General features: G+C 43.2%; 1 protein-coding gene across 1 annotated transcript in view; it reads right to left on the reverse strand.

The window, feature by feature from the left end:
- ATRNL1 (attractin like 1) overlaps positions 1-15,958 on the reverse strand; it is a 1,590,902-nt gene that overhangs the window by 1,189,485 nt on the left and 385,459 nt on the right. Inside the window, 1 exon segment of the mRNA XM_030202658.1 lies at positions 1,342-1,496. Coding sequence (XP_030058518.1) covers positions 1,342-1,496 — 155 coding nt within the window.

The raw sequence follows: 15,958 nt of genomic DNA on the forward strand, positions 1-15,958 counted from the left end.
CGCCCGTGTGCCGGAAAATAAAAATATGTTTCAGCGCGTGTAGCGGACGCACGTCAAAAATGAAATTACTGCAAGGGCCTCGCGGTAGCCCGGCGGTAAACTCAAAACTAACATGCATTGGGTGCGAGTAAGCGCCTACAAGGCCATAGAAAAAGGGCCCCAGTATGTGAAATATTCAGCAGTAAACAATCTCACAGCCACAATTAAATTTCAGGCAAAGGACTTCAACCCCAAAAAAAAAAAATCTTTTTCTGCAAATTCAGGAATGGAAAACTATTAACAGAAAATAAAAATGCTATCAAAACCTAGTGAAAAATAAAGGCACTGTGGAACTTTTTGTCCAGTTCTTAATTCTATCCCCCAAACTTCCCGAACCTAGGGGCGTTTTAGTAAGCAATGTAATACATTCCCTAGGGACACATTACAGGCTTTGCCCTCTAGCACACAGGGCCACGTTCCCTAGGGACACATTACAGGCTTTGTCCTCTAGCACACAGGGCCACGTTCCCTAGGGACACATTACAGGCTTTGTCCTCTAGCACACAGGGACACATTCCCTAGGGACACATTCCAGGCTTTGTCCTCTAGCACACAGGGCCACGTTCCCTAGGGCCACATTACAGGCTTTGTCCTCTAGCACACAGGGACACATTCCCTAGGGACACATTACAGGCTTTGCCCTCTAGCACACAGGGACACATTCCCTAGGGACACATTACAGGCTTTGCCCTCTAGCACACAGGGACACATTCCCTAGGGCCACATTACAGGCTTTGTCCTCTAGCACACAGGGCCACGTTCCCTAGGGACACATTACAGGCTTTGTCCTCTAGCACACAGGGACACATTCCCTAGGGACACATTACAGGCTTTGCCCTCTAGCACACAGGGACACATTCCCTAGGGCCACATTACAGGCTTTGTCCTCTAGCACACAGGGCCACGTTCCCTAGGGACACATTACAGGCTTTGTCCTCTAGCACACAGGGACACATTCCCTAGGGACACATTACAGGCTTTGCCCTCTAGCACACAGGGACACATTCCCTAGGGCCACATTACAGGCTTTGTCCTCTAGCACACAGGGCCACGTTCCCTAGGGACACATTACAGGCTTTGTCCTCTAGCACACAGGGACACATTCCCTAGGGACACATTACAGGCTTTGCCCTCTAGCACACAGGGACACATTCCCTAGGGCCACATTACAGGCTTTGTCCTCTAGCACACAGGGCCACGTTCCCTAGGGACACATTACAGACTTTGTCCTCTAGCACACAGGGACGTCGTGCATTAAATGTGTGCCCCAAGTTCTCAGTAAGCATTAAAATGATTACGCACCTATATCATACGCCAGAAAATCAGCAGAAAAGCATTTTGCCCCATTGCTCAGGGAAGTATCGTTGTGAGTGTTTCCTCCAAACACCAGCATTGCTCCACTGATGAGGACAGCTGAGTGTAGGTACCGCGATAGTCCACTCTCCTTCCGAATAGTCCTGCAGAACAGCAAAAGAGAAAAAAAAAATAAAAGAATGTTTTCAGGCATTCCACAAAGAAGGTTGTAGGACTAGGGGGCCTGCGATGAAATACAGTGTAGTAAATTTAAAACAAATAGGAGAAAATATTTCTTCACCCAACACGTAATTAAACTCTGGAATTCATTGCCGGAGAACGTAGTGAAGAGTTTAAAAAGGGGGTTGGACGGTTTCCTAAAGGACAAGTCCATAGTTCGCTACTAAATGGACTTGGGAAAAATCCACAATTTCAGGAATAACATATATAAAATGTTTGTACGTTTGGGAAGCTTGCCAGGTGCCCTTGGCCTGGATTGGCCGCTGTCGTGGACAGGATGCTGGGCTCGATGGACCCTTGGTCTTTTCCCAGTGTGGCATTACTTATGTACTTATGTCCTCTACTTGGCTCACTTTTATTACATAGAGCAGTGATTTAACCTATTGTGATGTCATAGTGGCTCATTCCACCAATAAGAGCCAACCTCATTAGTGATGTCACAATGGCTTGATTGTATAGAACGTTTGTACGTTTGGGAAGCTTGCCAGGTGCCCTTGACCTGGATTGGCCGCTGTCGGGGACAGGATGCTGGGCTCGATGAACCTTTGGTCTTTTCCCAGTATGGCATTACTTATGTAGACATTCTAGAACTGTGGTTCTCTCATCTCCCCACCTCTTCTCTCAGGGGCCATTTTACGCAAGGGTTGCTGCTGCGCAACAGACTAGCCGTGCGGCAATCCAGAACTACCACCGGCCCAACGCGGCTGCCGGTCTTAGTTTCGGCTTAAATGTGCACAATTTGTGGTGTACTGGAAAATATTTTTTAAAAATTTGAACGCGGCGCTAACCCTGCAGTAATTAGGCAGCACAGGTTACCGCCGGGTTACCGTAGGAGCCCTTACCTCCACCTCACTGGGTGGCGGTAAGTGATCCCTGCCGCGTGGCCACGTGGTAAGAGTAATCTTACTTCATGGCCATTTTTTTTTGGTTGGGGGGGGGGAAGACTTTTTACCCGCTGTGGTAAAAAGGGCCCTGTTCTGCGGGAAAACAAGCCCCTGCCGCTACCACAGGGCCCTTTTTACCGTAGCTTGCTAAAAGGACCACTCAGTTTCCTATAGCTTCTGAGGAAACTCTCAACACACGTGCATCACTGTTATTCACTATTCTGTACCTTCCGACAGCAGAAATGTGTCTGTTCCCAACATCATAGGGCCCAATATTCATAGCAATTTAACTGGGCAGGATTTAAATTAGGTTGTGCCGGCCTATCCACTGATACTCAACAACTCTTAACTGGACAGCGTCACTGAATATCAGCACTATCCACCCCTGCACTGTCCAGTAAAGGCCAGAGCAGACTGCTAACCAATTAAGGAGGCGGACAAAGTTAGGTCAGTAACTTTATCTACCAAGCTAACCGTGCACCGATCTGAATAACTTCTGAGTAGCAGCCTGAAGAGTCTTCTGGTCTCCATCCTCCCCCAGGGCAATAGTCGCCCTCTCTGTTCCAATCCCCCCTCCCTCCATATCCCCCAAGCAAAACTTATGCCCAACAATCATCCCCTCCACCCAGTAAGAAAGCTGCTAGAGGCCACACTGGCCATTTTGAGGCTGGAATCACTCCTGCCCTTAGGACCCCTAGGGCTATTAAAGGTAGGCTCATGGGAGCGGAGAAAGGGGGCTTATCAAGTACATTTCGAGGAATTAGAGAGGGAGGGAGGAAGGGGAGATTGGAATCAGGAGGGAGAGAGGGAGTGGGAATTGCAGGGGATGAGGGCACTTGATTCCCCTAATGCAGGTCCCAGCTGAATGTCGTCTGGGACCCCCATTACAACCAGCGGTTAGCACATGTTGGCATGGCCCAAGATATTCAATGCTGGTGCTTTGAAAAGGCCTGATATTGAATACCAGAGTCTAATTCTGCCCATGGTGTTCAGTGTTTAAAAAAACGCTGACCACTACCGGCTAAATACTGACCCCAAAACAAAAAAAACCAAAACATTAGTTGTTCCTTGCTTTCCTGCCAAAACAGAAGCACATCGTCTATGAACCAATGCCATAACTTAACATTAGTCAACAAAAGGATGGTCATTAAGATGAATGACCTCAAATTTGCAATACATAAACTGGCCAAATCTGGAGCCATAGACACCCCTTTTACTGAACACTGTATTTGTGAAAAGAATTGATCCTGAAAACAAAAACAATTTTCTGTCAAAGCAAGTCTTGCTAACTCAAGAACGAATGAGTTAGGTATTCTCAAATTTGTCGTGCGCAGGAGTAACGTCTGTTCCGGAATCTTTAAGGCATCCTTTTTGGGGAATATTACTGTACAACAATTAAAAATCTAAGGTAGCTAAGATCAAGTTAGTCGCATCGCCTTCACACTGACCCAACAAATTAATAACATGCGTTGAATCTCTTATACAGGAAGGGATATCAAGTATAAAAGGTCTTAAAAGTACATCTACCAAATCTGAAAGCAGCTGAAGTACAGAGCCGTACGCAGAAATGATAGGTCTGCCTGGGGGATTCGCTAAGGATTTATGAATTTGGGGTTATATATAAATTATTGATATAGTTGGGTTACTGTTAATATAAAAATCCTTCTTTTTATGGGTAAGAAATCCTGCAGAGTGGCCTATGTTTACTACTTCCTTAATCTCCTGTATCAATCTATCTGTTGGATCACTATCAAGCCTACAATAATAATTTGATCATTGGTCTGTCCTTCAGTTTCCCGAATATAGTCATCCCAATGGAGGACAACTATTCCACCCTCTTATAACATTAGCAAAATTTGCCCTTTCCTCTCTGAACACACCACCCGAACTCTCATCCACTCTCTCATTACCTCTCGCCTTGACTACTGCAACCTACTCCTCACTGGCCTCCCACTTTGCCATCTATCCCCCCTTCAGTCCATTCAGAACTCTGCTGCACGTCTTATCTTCCGCCTAGACCGATATACTCATATCACCCCTCTCCTCAAATCACTTCACTGGCTTCCGATCAGGTACCGCATACAGTTCAAGCTTCTCCTACTTACCTACAAATGCACTCGATCTGCAGCCTCCCCCTAACCTCATCTCCCCTTACGTTCCTACCCGTAACCTCCGCTCTCAAGACAAATCCCTCCTTTCAGTATCCTTCTCCACCACCGCCAACTCAAGGCTCTGCCCTTTCCGCCTCGCCTCACCCCATGCTTGGAAAAATCTCCCTGAGCCCATACGCCAGGCCCCCTCCCTGCCCATCTTCAAATCCTTGCTCAAAGCCCACCTCTTCAACGTGGCCTTCGGCACCTAACCACTATACCTCTATTCAAGAAATCTAGACTGCACCAACTTGACATTTCGTCCTTTAGATTGTAAGCTCCTTTGAGCAGGGACTGTCCCTTTTGTTAAATTGTACAGCGCTGCGTAACCCTAGTAGCGCTCTAGAAATGTTTAGTAGTAGTAGTAGTTTTGTCAGCTGGCTTAATCACAATATCCAAATGTCTGGAAAGTGAAGAAAAGGCACAGTATTCTTCCCTCCTAAGATTTAAATACATGCAAGTCTTTTTCTGCCCCAATTTGGCAATATCTTTTCAACATATTGTTGAAAAGTATGAATGACTGAATTACGTGAGCCTGAAGGTAACCATCTAGAATTGTTCTTAACAGAGATATCAACATATCTTGCATTACTCTTAGAGAAAAAATGGACTATTTGCAATTCTTCAAGCAACATTCTCTGACTCAGTCTATATTCTGACAGATAGATTTTCCTATATTCAGTCTCCAATTCATTCTCACATAACGTCTTTTCATTCTTCCTTTCCGTGCCCTTGTCCCTCCCTCGAAATTCGATGGATCTCATTTGGGGGTTGAACTGCTGTCTCTCTGACTGTAGTTGTTTTGCCAAATCTTCTCTAAAAAAACATTATTTGGGCCTAGTAAGAGGTTCATAGTGGGTGTGGAAGGGGGCGATGTAAAGCATTCTCTTGAGTCACTTCGAACACGTTTTTTTTTTTTTTTACTCATTTCTCCAACATATGTTTCTTTTTTTTTTTTTCTACGTGTCTTCTACGTTCCAGTCCTGGACAATTTTTATAAACATCCATTTCTATGTGTAAAATATTGTTTCCCCAGAAAGGAAATTTGCGCTTAATAACCAATGTCATATGGAGCTGAGGCTTCCGATATGGAGGAGTAGCCGAATGGTTAGTGCAGTGGCCTGAGAATTAGGGGAACCAGGTTCCATTTCCACTGCAGTTCCTCGTGACCTTGTACAAGTCACTTAATCCTCCATTGTTCCAGGTGCAAAACATGTTGTAAAAACCAACTAGGGACAGAGCATGCATCTGATTGCAGTATATAAACTGTTTTGATTGTACCACAGAGACTGCATATAAGGATGGGACTTGCTATACAACCTTTCTGTGGTTATAATCAAGCAGTTTACATATTATATTACAGGTGCTTATTTTGTACCTGGACCAATGGAAGGTTAAGTGACCTGCCCAGAGTCATAAGGAGCCGGAGTGGGAATCAAACCAGTTCTCAAGCCACTACTACTACTACTACTATTAAGCATTTCTATAGTGCTACAAGGCGTACGCAGCGCTGCACAAACATAGAAGAAAGACAGTCCCTGCTCAAAGAGCTTACAATCTAATAGACAAAAAATAAAGTAAGCAAATCAAATCAATTAATGTGTACAGGAAGGAGGACAGGAGGGTAGGTGGAGGCGAGTGGTTACAAGTGGTTACGAGTCAAAAGCAATGTTAAAGAGGTGGGCTTTCAGTCTAGATTTAAAGGTGGCCAAGGATGGGGCAAGACGTAGGGGCTCAGGAAGTTTATTCCAGGCGTAGGGTGCAGCGAGACAGAAGGCGCAAAGTCTGGAGTTGGCAGTAGTGGAGAAGGGAACAGATAAGAAGGATTTATCAATGGAGCGGAGTGCACGGGAAGGGGTGTAGGGAAGGACGAGTGTGGAGAGATACTGGGGAGCAGCAGAGTGAGTACATTTATAGGTTAGTAGAAGAAGTTTGAACAGGATGCGAAAACGGATAGGGAGCCAGTGAAGGGTCTTGAGGAGAGGGGTAGTATGAGTAAAGCAACCCTGGCGGAAGACGAGACGGGCAGCAGAGTTTTGAACCGACTGGAGGGGGGAGAGGTGACTAAGTGGGAGGCCAGCAAGAAGCAGATTGCACTAACCACTAACATATTTCTCCACAGAATCTAAAAGAAATAAACTGTCCCGTAATTTTGTTGGTGAATGAACAGCCAATCGCATCACCTGATTTAAACCTTTTATTATTTCAAATCTAAACCACATAAAACAGTGGGTGGCATCTCAGATAATCAGATGCACTCCGGTATACTATCAGAGAGAACTACCAGCTAGAAACGCTGTTTGAGGCTCATTTACTTGGCTTATGACAAGACGGATCTCTCTTTCAGGTCCTTTATGAGGGCAGATTTTCAATTTCATCATATCTGACTTCTAACATCTGAATATTTTGTTTTCTTCTCGTGTGTTCTGTCATCGCAGTGTCACCTCTACCCTGGTTCCACCTGAAATGTTATTGCAGGGCTGTCCAAAGACTTTGACAATATTATTTCGTTATCTTCCTGGTTTCATAAACTTTCAGTCACGTTGCTTTTGCCGTCACGCTGACACCACAATTACCATTATTATATCATCTCCACTGACCTGCAACTGACATTGTCCTCGATTCCATCCATCACAACCTCGTCTCCACAGACTCATAAAATTCCATTATGGCACATCAGACCTGCTCAGCCAATGCCTTCTTATCACCTCCACAGAATATTACTGTCTTTACGACTAATAGCATTGCTATCACAATTTTCCAGTGCTTTGGTAATGCCGATCTAGATGCTACAATAAGACCCTCATAACGGGTCCATCAGTTCTCTAACACATCTTCCACTTGTGCTGGCCTTTATTTTAACACTACAATTATGGTCTTTGTAACTTTTGCATTTGCATGACAAAGGTGGTTTTATTTCAGAAGCTCTGTTCGTGTTTTGGACGTCTGAAAACTGGTATTTACACATCCACATGGCAAGGACAGCCGAATGCTAATTTTATAAATTTTAATTTTTGTTACATTTGTACCCCACACTTTCCCACTCATGGCAGGCTCAATGCGGCTTACATGGGGCAATGGAGGGTTAAGTGACTTGCCCAGAGTCACAAGGAGCTGCCTGTGCCTGAAGTGGGAATCAAACTCAGTTCCTCAGGACCAAAGTCCATCACCCTAACCACTAGGCCACTCCTCCACTCTCAAAGTCAGGATATATAATTTAATTTAATTTGGCATTTACCCAACAAGTTCTAAGCGCTTTACATTTAACAGTATGTTCTCAACAGATTAGCTAACATTGATTAGTAATAACTTACAGTGGATCTGTTCAGTATACAGTAAACAATATTACATTACATCTTATTAACTAGCTAGACATGGTTGAGCATAATGGTTTATGTAAGATCATATTTAATATGAAACTTAATAGTCTTTGGATTTTTATCTGGACAAATCTGGAGTGGAATGGCCTAGTGATTAGAGCACCAGTCTTGTAATCCAGAGGTGGCCAGTTCAAATCCCACTGCTGCTCCTTGTGATCTTGGGCAAGTCACTTAACCCTCCATTGCTTCGGGTACAAACTTAGATTGTGAGCCCTCCTGGGACAGAGAAATATCCAGAGTACCTGAATGCAACTCACCTTGAGCTACTACTGAAAAAGGTGTGCGCAAAATAAATAAGTACCTCATGAAAGACTCCAGAGGAAATTGGAGAGTCATAGGATAGGAGGCAGTGTCCTATTGTGGATTAAAACTGGTTAAAAAATAGAAAACGGAGATTAGGGTTATTCTCAATGGAGAAGGGTAGATAGTAGGGTTCCCCAGGGGGTCTGTGCTTTTAACTTTTATGATAGGAGTAACTAGTGAGTTAAAGGGACAAGTCCATAAACCACTACTAAATGGACTTGGGAAAAATCCACAATTCCAGGAAAAACATGTATAGAATGTTTGTACGTTTGGGAAGCTCGCCAGGTGCCCTTGGCCTGGATTGGCCACTGTCGTGGACAGGATGCTGGGCTCGATGGACCCTTGGTCTTTTCCCAGTGTGGCATTACTTATGTACTAAATTTAGGTTCCATGTGAGTGTTCTGCTAGGTTTAGCAGGTGGTTTTGTGTTTCATCTTCTGTATCTTGTGTAGATGTGGGGCTAGTTTTCCTGAGGTTGAGCCAAAGTGTTTACGGAATAACCAAGTTTTAACTGAGAGTCTGAAATGCAGATAGTCTGTTATTAATCTTTTGTCTCATGGCAGTACATTCCACAGTTCTGCTCCTTTGCCTGTAATTGTCATGTTGTGAGCTTTCTTTCTTCGGCATTCTTGTGAACTCGGTATAACCAGTTTGATTTCCTTTACAGATCTTAGGGTTCATTTGGGTTGATGTAGCTGGATGAGGTGCCGAATGTAGGATGGTATCCGGCCATAGAGACTTTTAAAGATCATTGTTAGTAGCTTGAATTCTATTCCTGCTTTAATGGGCAGCCAGTGTAGTTTGATTAGAAATGGTATAGCACGATCAGTCCAGCGACCTCCTCCTATCAATTTAGCTGCTACATTTTTGACTAACTACTGTACTGTGGAGGAGTGGCCTAGTGGTTAGAGCACCGATCTTGACATCCGAAGGTGGCTGATTTAAATCCCACTGCTGCTAATTGTGGTCTTGGGCAAGTCACTTTACCCTCCCATTGCCTCAGGTACAAAATTAGATTGTGAGCCCTCCAGGGACAGGGAAATATCCAGTGTACCAGAATGTAACTCACCTTGAGCTACTACTGAAAAAGGTGTGAGCAAAAATCTAAATAAATAAATTAAATAAATAAATCCATATGTCAAGACGGTATGGTCTGGGTGTTTTTGTGGGTGGGGCTAAACCATGGAAAGCCAACTTTGACTGCAGAAGGGGAAGGGACGTCTATGTCCAAAAAGATAGAAGTCCATATTTAGACCTGGTATTTGGGGCATCCAGGTTACAAAAAGGTGTTCTTCAGCAGTTCTCTACTGAAGTCACAGTAGGTAATTTTCAGTCCCTGGAGGGCTCACAGTTAAAAACAAAACAAAAAAAAAAGATTACAACGTGCTGCAGAAAGATTCAAACAGAAAACGTCTGGTTCTCTGCCCTGGTTCTCCGCAGACTGTTCTAACCATTAGGATATTCCATCATGTGGATGTTTATGTGGCCATTTTATAATATTTATATTTATTTCATTTTTTATTATTTATTATTTATTTATTAGGATTTATTTACCGACTTTTTGAAGAAATCAGTCAAGGCGGTGTACAGTAAGAATAAATCAAATATAAGCAATAGACAATTACAGCAGTAAAAATATTCAAGTAACAATACAAAATATGGCATAGTATACTACTTACATAGTAACATAGTAGATGACGGCAGAAAAAGACCTACACGGTCCATCCAGTCTGCCCAAGATAAACTCATATGTGTATACCTTACCTTGATTTGTACCTGTCTTTTTCAGGGCACAGACCGTATAAGTCTGCCCAGCAGTATTCCCCGCCTCCCAACCACCAGTCCCGCCTCCCATCACCGGCTCTGGCACAGACCGTATAAGTCTGCCCTCCACTATCCACACCTCCCAACCACCAACCCCTCTTCCCCCCACCTGCTCTGCCACCCAATTTTAGCTAAGGTTCTGAGGATCCATTTCTTCTGCACAGGATTCCTTTATGCATATCCCACGCATGTTTGAATTCCGTTACCGTTTTCATCTCCACCACCTCCCGCAGGAGGGCATTCAAAGCATCCACCACCCTCTCCGTGAAAAAATACTTCCTGACATCTTTCCTGAGTCTGCCCCCCTTCAATCTCATTTCATGTCCTCTCGTTTTACCGCCTTCCCATCTCCGGAAAAGATTCGTTTGCGGATTAATACCTTTCAAATATTTGAACGTCTGTATCATATCACCCCTGTTCCTCCTTTCCTCCAGGGTATACATGTTCAGGTCAGCAAGTCTCTGCTCATACGTCTTGGAATGCAAATCCCATACCATTCTCGTAGCTTTTCTTTGCAATACAATGCATAATGAAACATTTTAATAGACAGTGAAGGGTATAAGCAAAGATGGAACACATAGATAGGTAAGAGAGTAAGAGGAGTTAAAAAATATGGAGACTAACTTAACGAAAGTTGCATATGTGGATGTTCTTCATTTTGCCCCGTTCATAGTTTGGATGTTTTCATTTTGTAAAATGGATGTTCACACTGGATGTAGCCAGCACGTGGATGTCCATTTCTCATGTATTTCAGAACAGAATATATGTTACCAGATCCTGTTCTAAAATACAGGAGAAATGGGGGTCAATATGTGATGAGTAGAACACAGAGCAGACCAGGACTCCACAAAATTCTTTACTGAAAGAGACCCGATGTGGCCACGTTTTGCCACAATGGTTGCCTCAGGGGTTGAGCAAAACACTAATGAATAAAACATACAAATTCAAAGTGAATAAAAATAGCAAATCATAAATCTCATGCATGTGTGTATGCAGAAAGACAAGATTTAAAAACGTACACCAAAACTATGTGATTAATACATAATGGCATGTGATAATAAAAATACAATCGTATAAAAACTTGAACCAAAGTGTTTATATCCAAGACAGCCTAAAATTGTTAATCACAAAGAGAATTATTCACCTCCTAAAACAATTCAAATTCAAACAACTCACATGGACTTAAAGTTAAAAAAAAAAAGACTTTTTAAAATGACGCTCAAAGCTACTGAGTCCACAGTTTAACATGCATCCTAAAAGCTTCCTCTGAAATTACTGATCCTTTCGGCATGCCCTTGCTGGGCTTCATGGCTACTTTTCAGCCCAGAAGTAAATGCTCTTCCCAGGTTTGTTACAGATGATTTTGGCCCTTTCTTGGCATTTTGGACCCATTTCCATCGTATCCCACTGGGTGACCTGTGAACTATAACATCATGAACTGTAGAATTTGTTAGCTTCCATCACCTCCGTTTTGCTTTTAGAAATTGGGCTTAAAATATGCATATTTTTGGACTCTTCACACAGGCGTCCTGTTATAATGATCAGGGGTTCTCAAGGATGCTCCGACATCAACAGGGCCAATGTGGAACCTTTTTTGAATCCAAAGAACAACCTGCTGAACAAAAAAATAATAGCTTCTACCCAAACCATCTCCAGCTGAGCTATAGTGGCAAAGTCCTCATAAATATGTCTTTCTTGAAGCTGATTAAACCTGAACAAGACGTCTCTTGACAAATTTACTGTGGAGGATCTTAGTAAATAGAAGCCAAGATTGATGCAGGAATTACCACTATTGTTAGCAGAATCTATGGTACTTCAGGAGTCAAATACCACACACCAGAATGAGAGAGAAATCTTCTTTATTTGCCAGCAAACAAAGTAGGACATCAGCGCTAGCTCTCTCCTTCTCTTCAACTCTCTGTGTCTTGTGTCTCTGTGTCTTAGCTCTCCTGTCTCGTCTCTCTGTGTCTTGGCTCTCCTGTCTCGGCTCCTTCTCTTACGTAAGCTGCTTCTGTTCTCATTTATATATTGTCCTAAACCCCTCTAGCCCCCCTTTCTCACCAGATGGTAAGGAATAGATTGATTACCCTGTCTTGAACTAATTATCTCTACACATTTACTCAAAATATCAGTTACATAGGTTTCAGATATTTCCTAAACTGACCTACGACCTGGGGCCTCTCAAACTAGACAATGTGGCACCTATCTCCTGCATTTTATTATTATTAAATTCTCAGATTCCCAGCTAACTTCATAACTTAAAATGCTAACTGGACTCTGGCATTCATTAAGGGGCCAAGGGGCCAATCCTACACTTGGCTATAATCAATCAAGGAAAAGAGTTGACTTTTCCTGACCTCTTTCACCTTTAGCTTCATACACAGAACTAGCTAGGACTGTGGATAATTCAAACCAGATGACCTCTTAAACTGTAGAAAATCTCACTTGAAAGTCAGACACTGAATTGAAAAGATATTTTACATAGAGAAATAGAACTTATTAATTAAACAGAATAAAACATATTTTAAAATAAACAGAAATCAGAATTCCTTATAAGACAAAATCTAAATTATCAAGAAATTATTTAAATCTAAACTATCTCCTTCTAACCAGCATTCAGCCTAATCTTTTAAAACTGCCTGCTTGCTGATCCCCTCAAGACTGTCCAGTATGCCTTGCTTAGAATGGCATCCAGATGTGGTTTATTATTATGCCTATGAACTAGCCTTAACAATTCATCACTCAAAAAGGGACAAAGAAAGTTTTATTTCTCGCTGACCTTTCTAACCTCTAGTCTAGCAAAAGCTAGACATTTGAGTAATTAAAACCAGATGGCATTCTACCACTTGCAGGACTGAACCAAAGTTAAACAGAATTAGCAAATTAATATGATTTCTCTGTCCAGGCTGCCTCAAGATGAGGCCAAGAGAGTAAGCAAAAAATGGCAACCCAGACCAGCCCTGTGGCTGTCATGAAGAAGGGAAAATTAGGTTCTTACCTTGGTAATTTTCTTTCCTTTAGTCATAGCAGATGAATCCATGAGCCCTCCCTCAGTAGTTCATTATGTTCATTATGTTTTTCCTGTAGATCTGTTCCCTCATTGGGAGAAATTGGAAAACAGTCTTCAGGATTTCTGTTCTGTTACAGGAGGATGAGTTCATTCCCTCCTTTGAGTTATAGCTCCAGTTTTGGGGCGTTCATCCGCTGTGAGGAAAGTTCACGTTATGATACTTTGCGGTGTAACACTGCTTTGGAAGCTTCAAATACTGAAGAGGCAGATGGGGCTAGCTGGCCATGAGGCACTATGGTTTTTCAGTGCTCTCTATCTCCCCCTGCTGGTTGATGGACACAACCCATACATAATGGATTCATCTGCTTGATGACAAGGAAGGTAAGAGTGATTCCCAGGCCTGGATGTGCTTTCTTGGCTGCCTGGGGCTACTTCAGCAGTGGGATCCACAGACAAAAATGTTAATTATCTCAACATTGATAGGGTAAATGAGCCGTCAGTTCTGTTGTTCCAGCGCAGAAACTCAGCTGGCGAGCAGCTCCGATACGCTGCACTGCACTGCTGAATACTTTCTGAATATAGAAAGCTAGCCTTTAAATTTGGAAACAGTGTCGGGGGCGGGGGCATCCTCAAATTCTCAGAGCCCGTTTCAAAGACAGCATCACAAATTTTGTTAGTGCTCAAAAGCACAAGAGCGAGAGAGACCCCGGGGCTGAAGATATTCTGGAAGGAGCGAAGGGGGAAGAAGGGAAATTATTCTATTAATATTGCCAGATTGCCCTAAGCCAATGGAATTTTTAAAAAAAACCAACACACGGCTCTGTGGTCAGATCATCAAGCTGAGTGGGGTTTTTTTAGCTTTTCCAGTGAGCTAACGACATAGCAAAACCTGCATGCCTAAACTGAAGCCAGTAATGCCGAGGGGCAAATCTTAAAGTCAAAGGAAACAAAAATGTTCTAAAAGATGTAGCTTGATCTGGAAACGTAAAGGTCGGTTGTGTGTGGGACACAAAGCAACACTCATAAATTGCAGTAAACCTCAGAGGTATGAAACTGCCTACAAGAGGCAGCCCAAATCTCTAACAAGAAGGTTAATTGGAGTAGCAATTTACTACACTGAAAGTAGAGGAGTGTACCAGTGATTTCACAGTGAGAATACTGAAAGGTAACTTTAAAACCATACAAGAATGCAAGACCTTTGAAGTCAGAATGATTGAATATTTTAACACCCAACAGAAAGGACTTAACAAGGATCTGGGGTTCCTAGCCCATTATAAACCATAAAGCTGTATGTCTCTGTTGATCACCCCACCCCTCACCTATCCACACCCATCCTGTTAGAATATCAATGATATGCTTTGATGTCCCCATGCATACCTCCGACCCACCCCCATCCTCCCACCCTGTCAGACTGTCATAGTAATGCTTGAATGTTTTCACTTATATACACTGTCAGCTAGCACATTTGCTTATTTCCGATCTGACGAAGAAGGGCAACCTTCGAAAGCTAATCAAGAAATGTATTAAGTTATGTCCAATAAAAAAGGTATCATCTTATTTTCTTTTCCATGTTTTATTTTGTTTGATTTCTATTGATAAACTACACTGAAAGGAAAGGAGCTTTGATCTCTTGTGATAGTTCTGTAAAGGGAAGTGGTACCTGCTACTGAAAGGAGATTAAATGGCCAAATGCAAACAAATAGAGGGTTCATTTTATTTATTTGTTGCATTTGTATCCCACATTTTCCCACCAATTTGCAGGCTCAATGTGGCTTACATTATGCCATAGTGAATTACAAGTGGTATTGCATTAAGGCACATAAATGGTAAAGTAGAATACAAAGTAGTATTGCATTGAAGTTCCTGAATGGTAGAGTACCGTATTTTTCGGACTATAAGACGCACCGGACCATAAGACGCACCTAGGTTTTACAGGAGGGAAATAGGAAAAAAAATTTTTCCTTTTTCCCTCCTCTAAAACCTAGGTGCTCCGGTGCGTCTTGTCCGAATCCCTCCCTCCGAGTTCGGGATCGCCCTCCCCCCGGCCCTGTCACCACTTCTCCCTACTCACGTCACGCGATCTTCCCTGGTGGTCTAGTGACGTCGGGGCAGGAAAGAGCCCCCTCTTTCCTGCCCAGCGCGCTGCTCTCCATCCTCCTTTATGCATTGCTGCCTGACGGTCTCGGCGACATTCAAAATGGCCGCCGAGAATTGAAGTCTCGGCGGCCATTTTGAATCTCGCCGAGACGGTCAGGCTGCATACAGAAGGATGGAGAGCAGCGCGCTGGGCAGGAAAGAGGGGGCTCTTTCCTGCCCCGACGTCACTAGACCACCAGGGAAGATCGCGTGAGTAGGGAGAAGTGGTGACAGGGCCGGGGGGGGAGGGCGATCCCGAACTCGGAGGGAGGGAGGGAGGGAAATCTCTACCTTCGGACTATAAGACGCACCCCCCATTTTCCTCCCAAATTTGGGGGGAAAAAGTGCATCTTATAGTCCGAAAAATACGGTAAATTATAAAATAAGTTAGATAAAATTCCCTCTTGGAGAGGGGTGGTATTAAATAAAAGGGGGGGCCTACGAACTTTCAGACAAGAGCATGGATCTCCTGCTGGGTAAGGCGTATGCAGTGGGGAAAAATGTATATTGAGGCATTGGATGCAAGAGGAACCACCCACCATCTGGCTTTGGAGGAATACATTTCACGAGTTGATGTTATGGGAGGCTTGAGCAGCACAAGGCACCCCAAAGAAAAGAAAAGCATTCATTTCCATTTGGAACAGATACTTGCAAAATATTTCTCATAAAGCACGAAGTGCAGTGCTCAATAATCTGACC

This window comes from Microcaecilia unicolor, chromosome 5 (genome assembly GCF_901765095.1).
Source record: "Microcaecilia unicolor chromosome 5, aMicUni1.1, whole genome shotgun sequence".
NCBI lineage: Eukaryota > Metazoa > Chordata > Amphibia > Gymnophiona > Siphonopidae > Microcaecilia > Microcaecilia unicolor.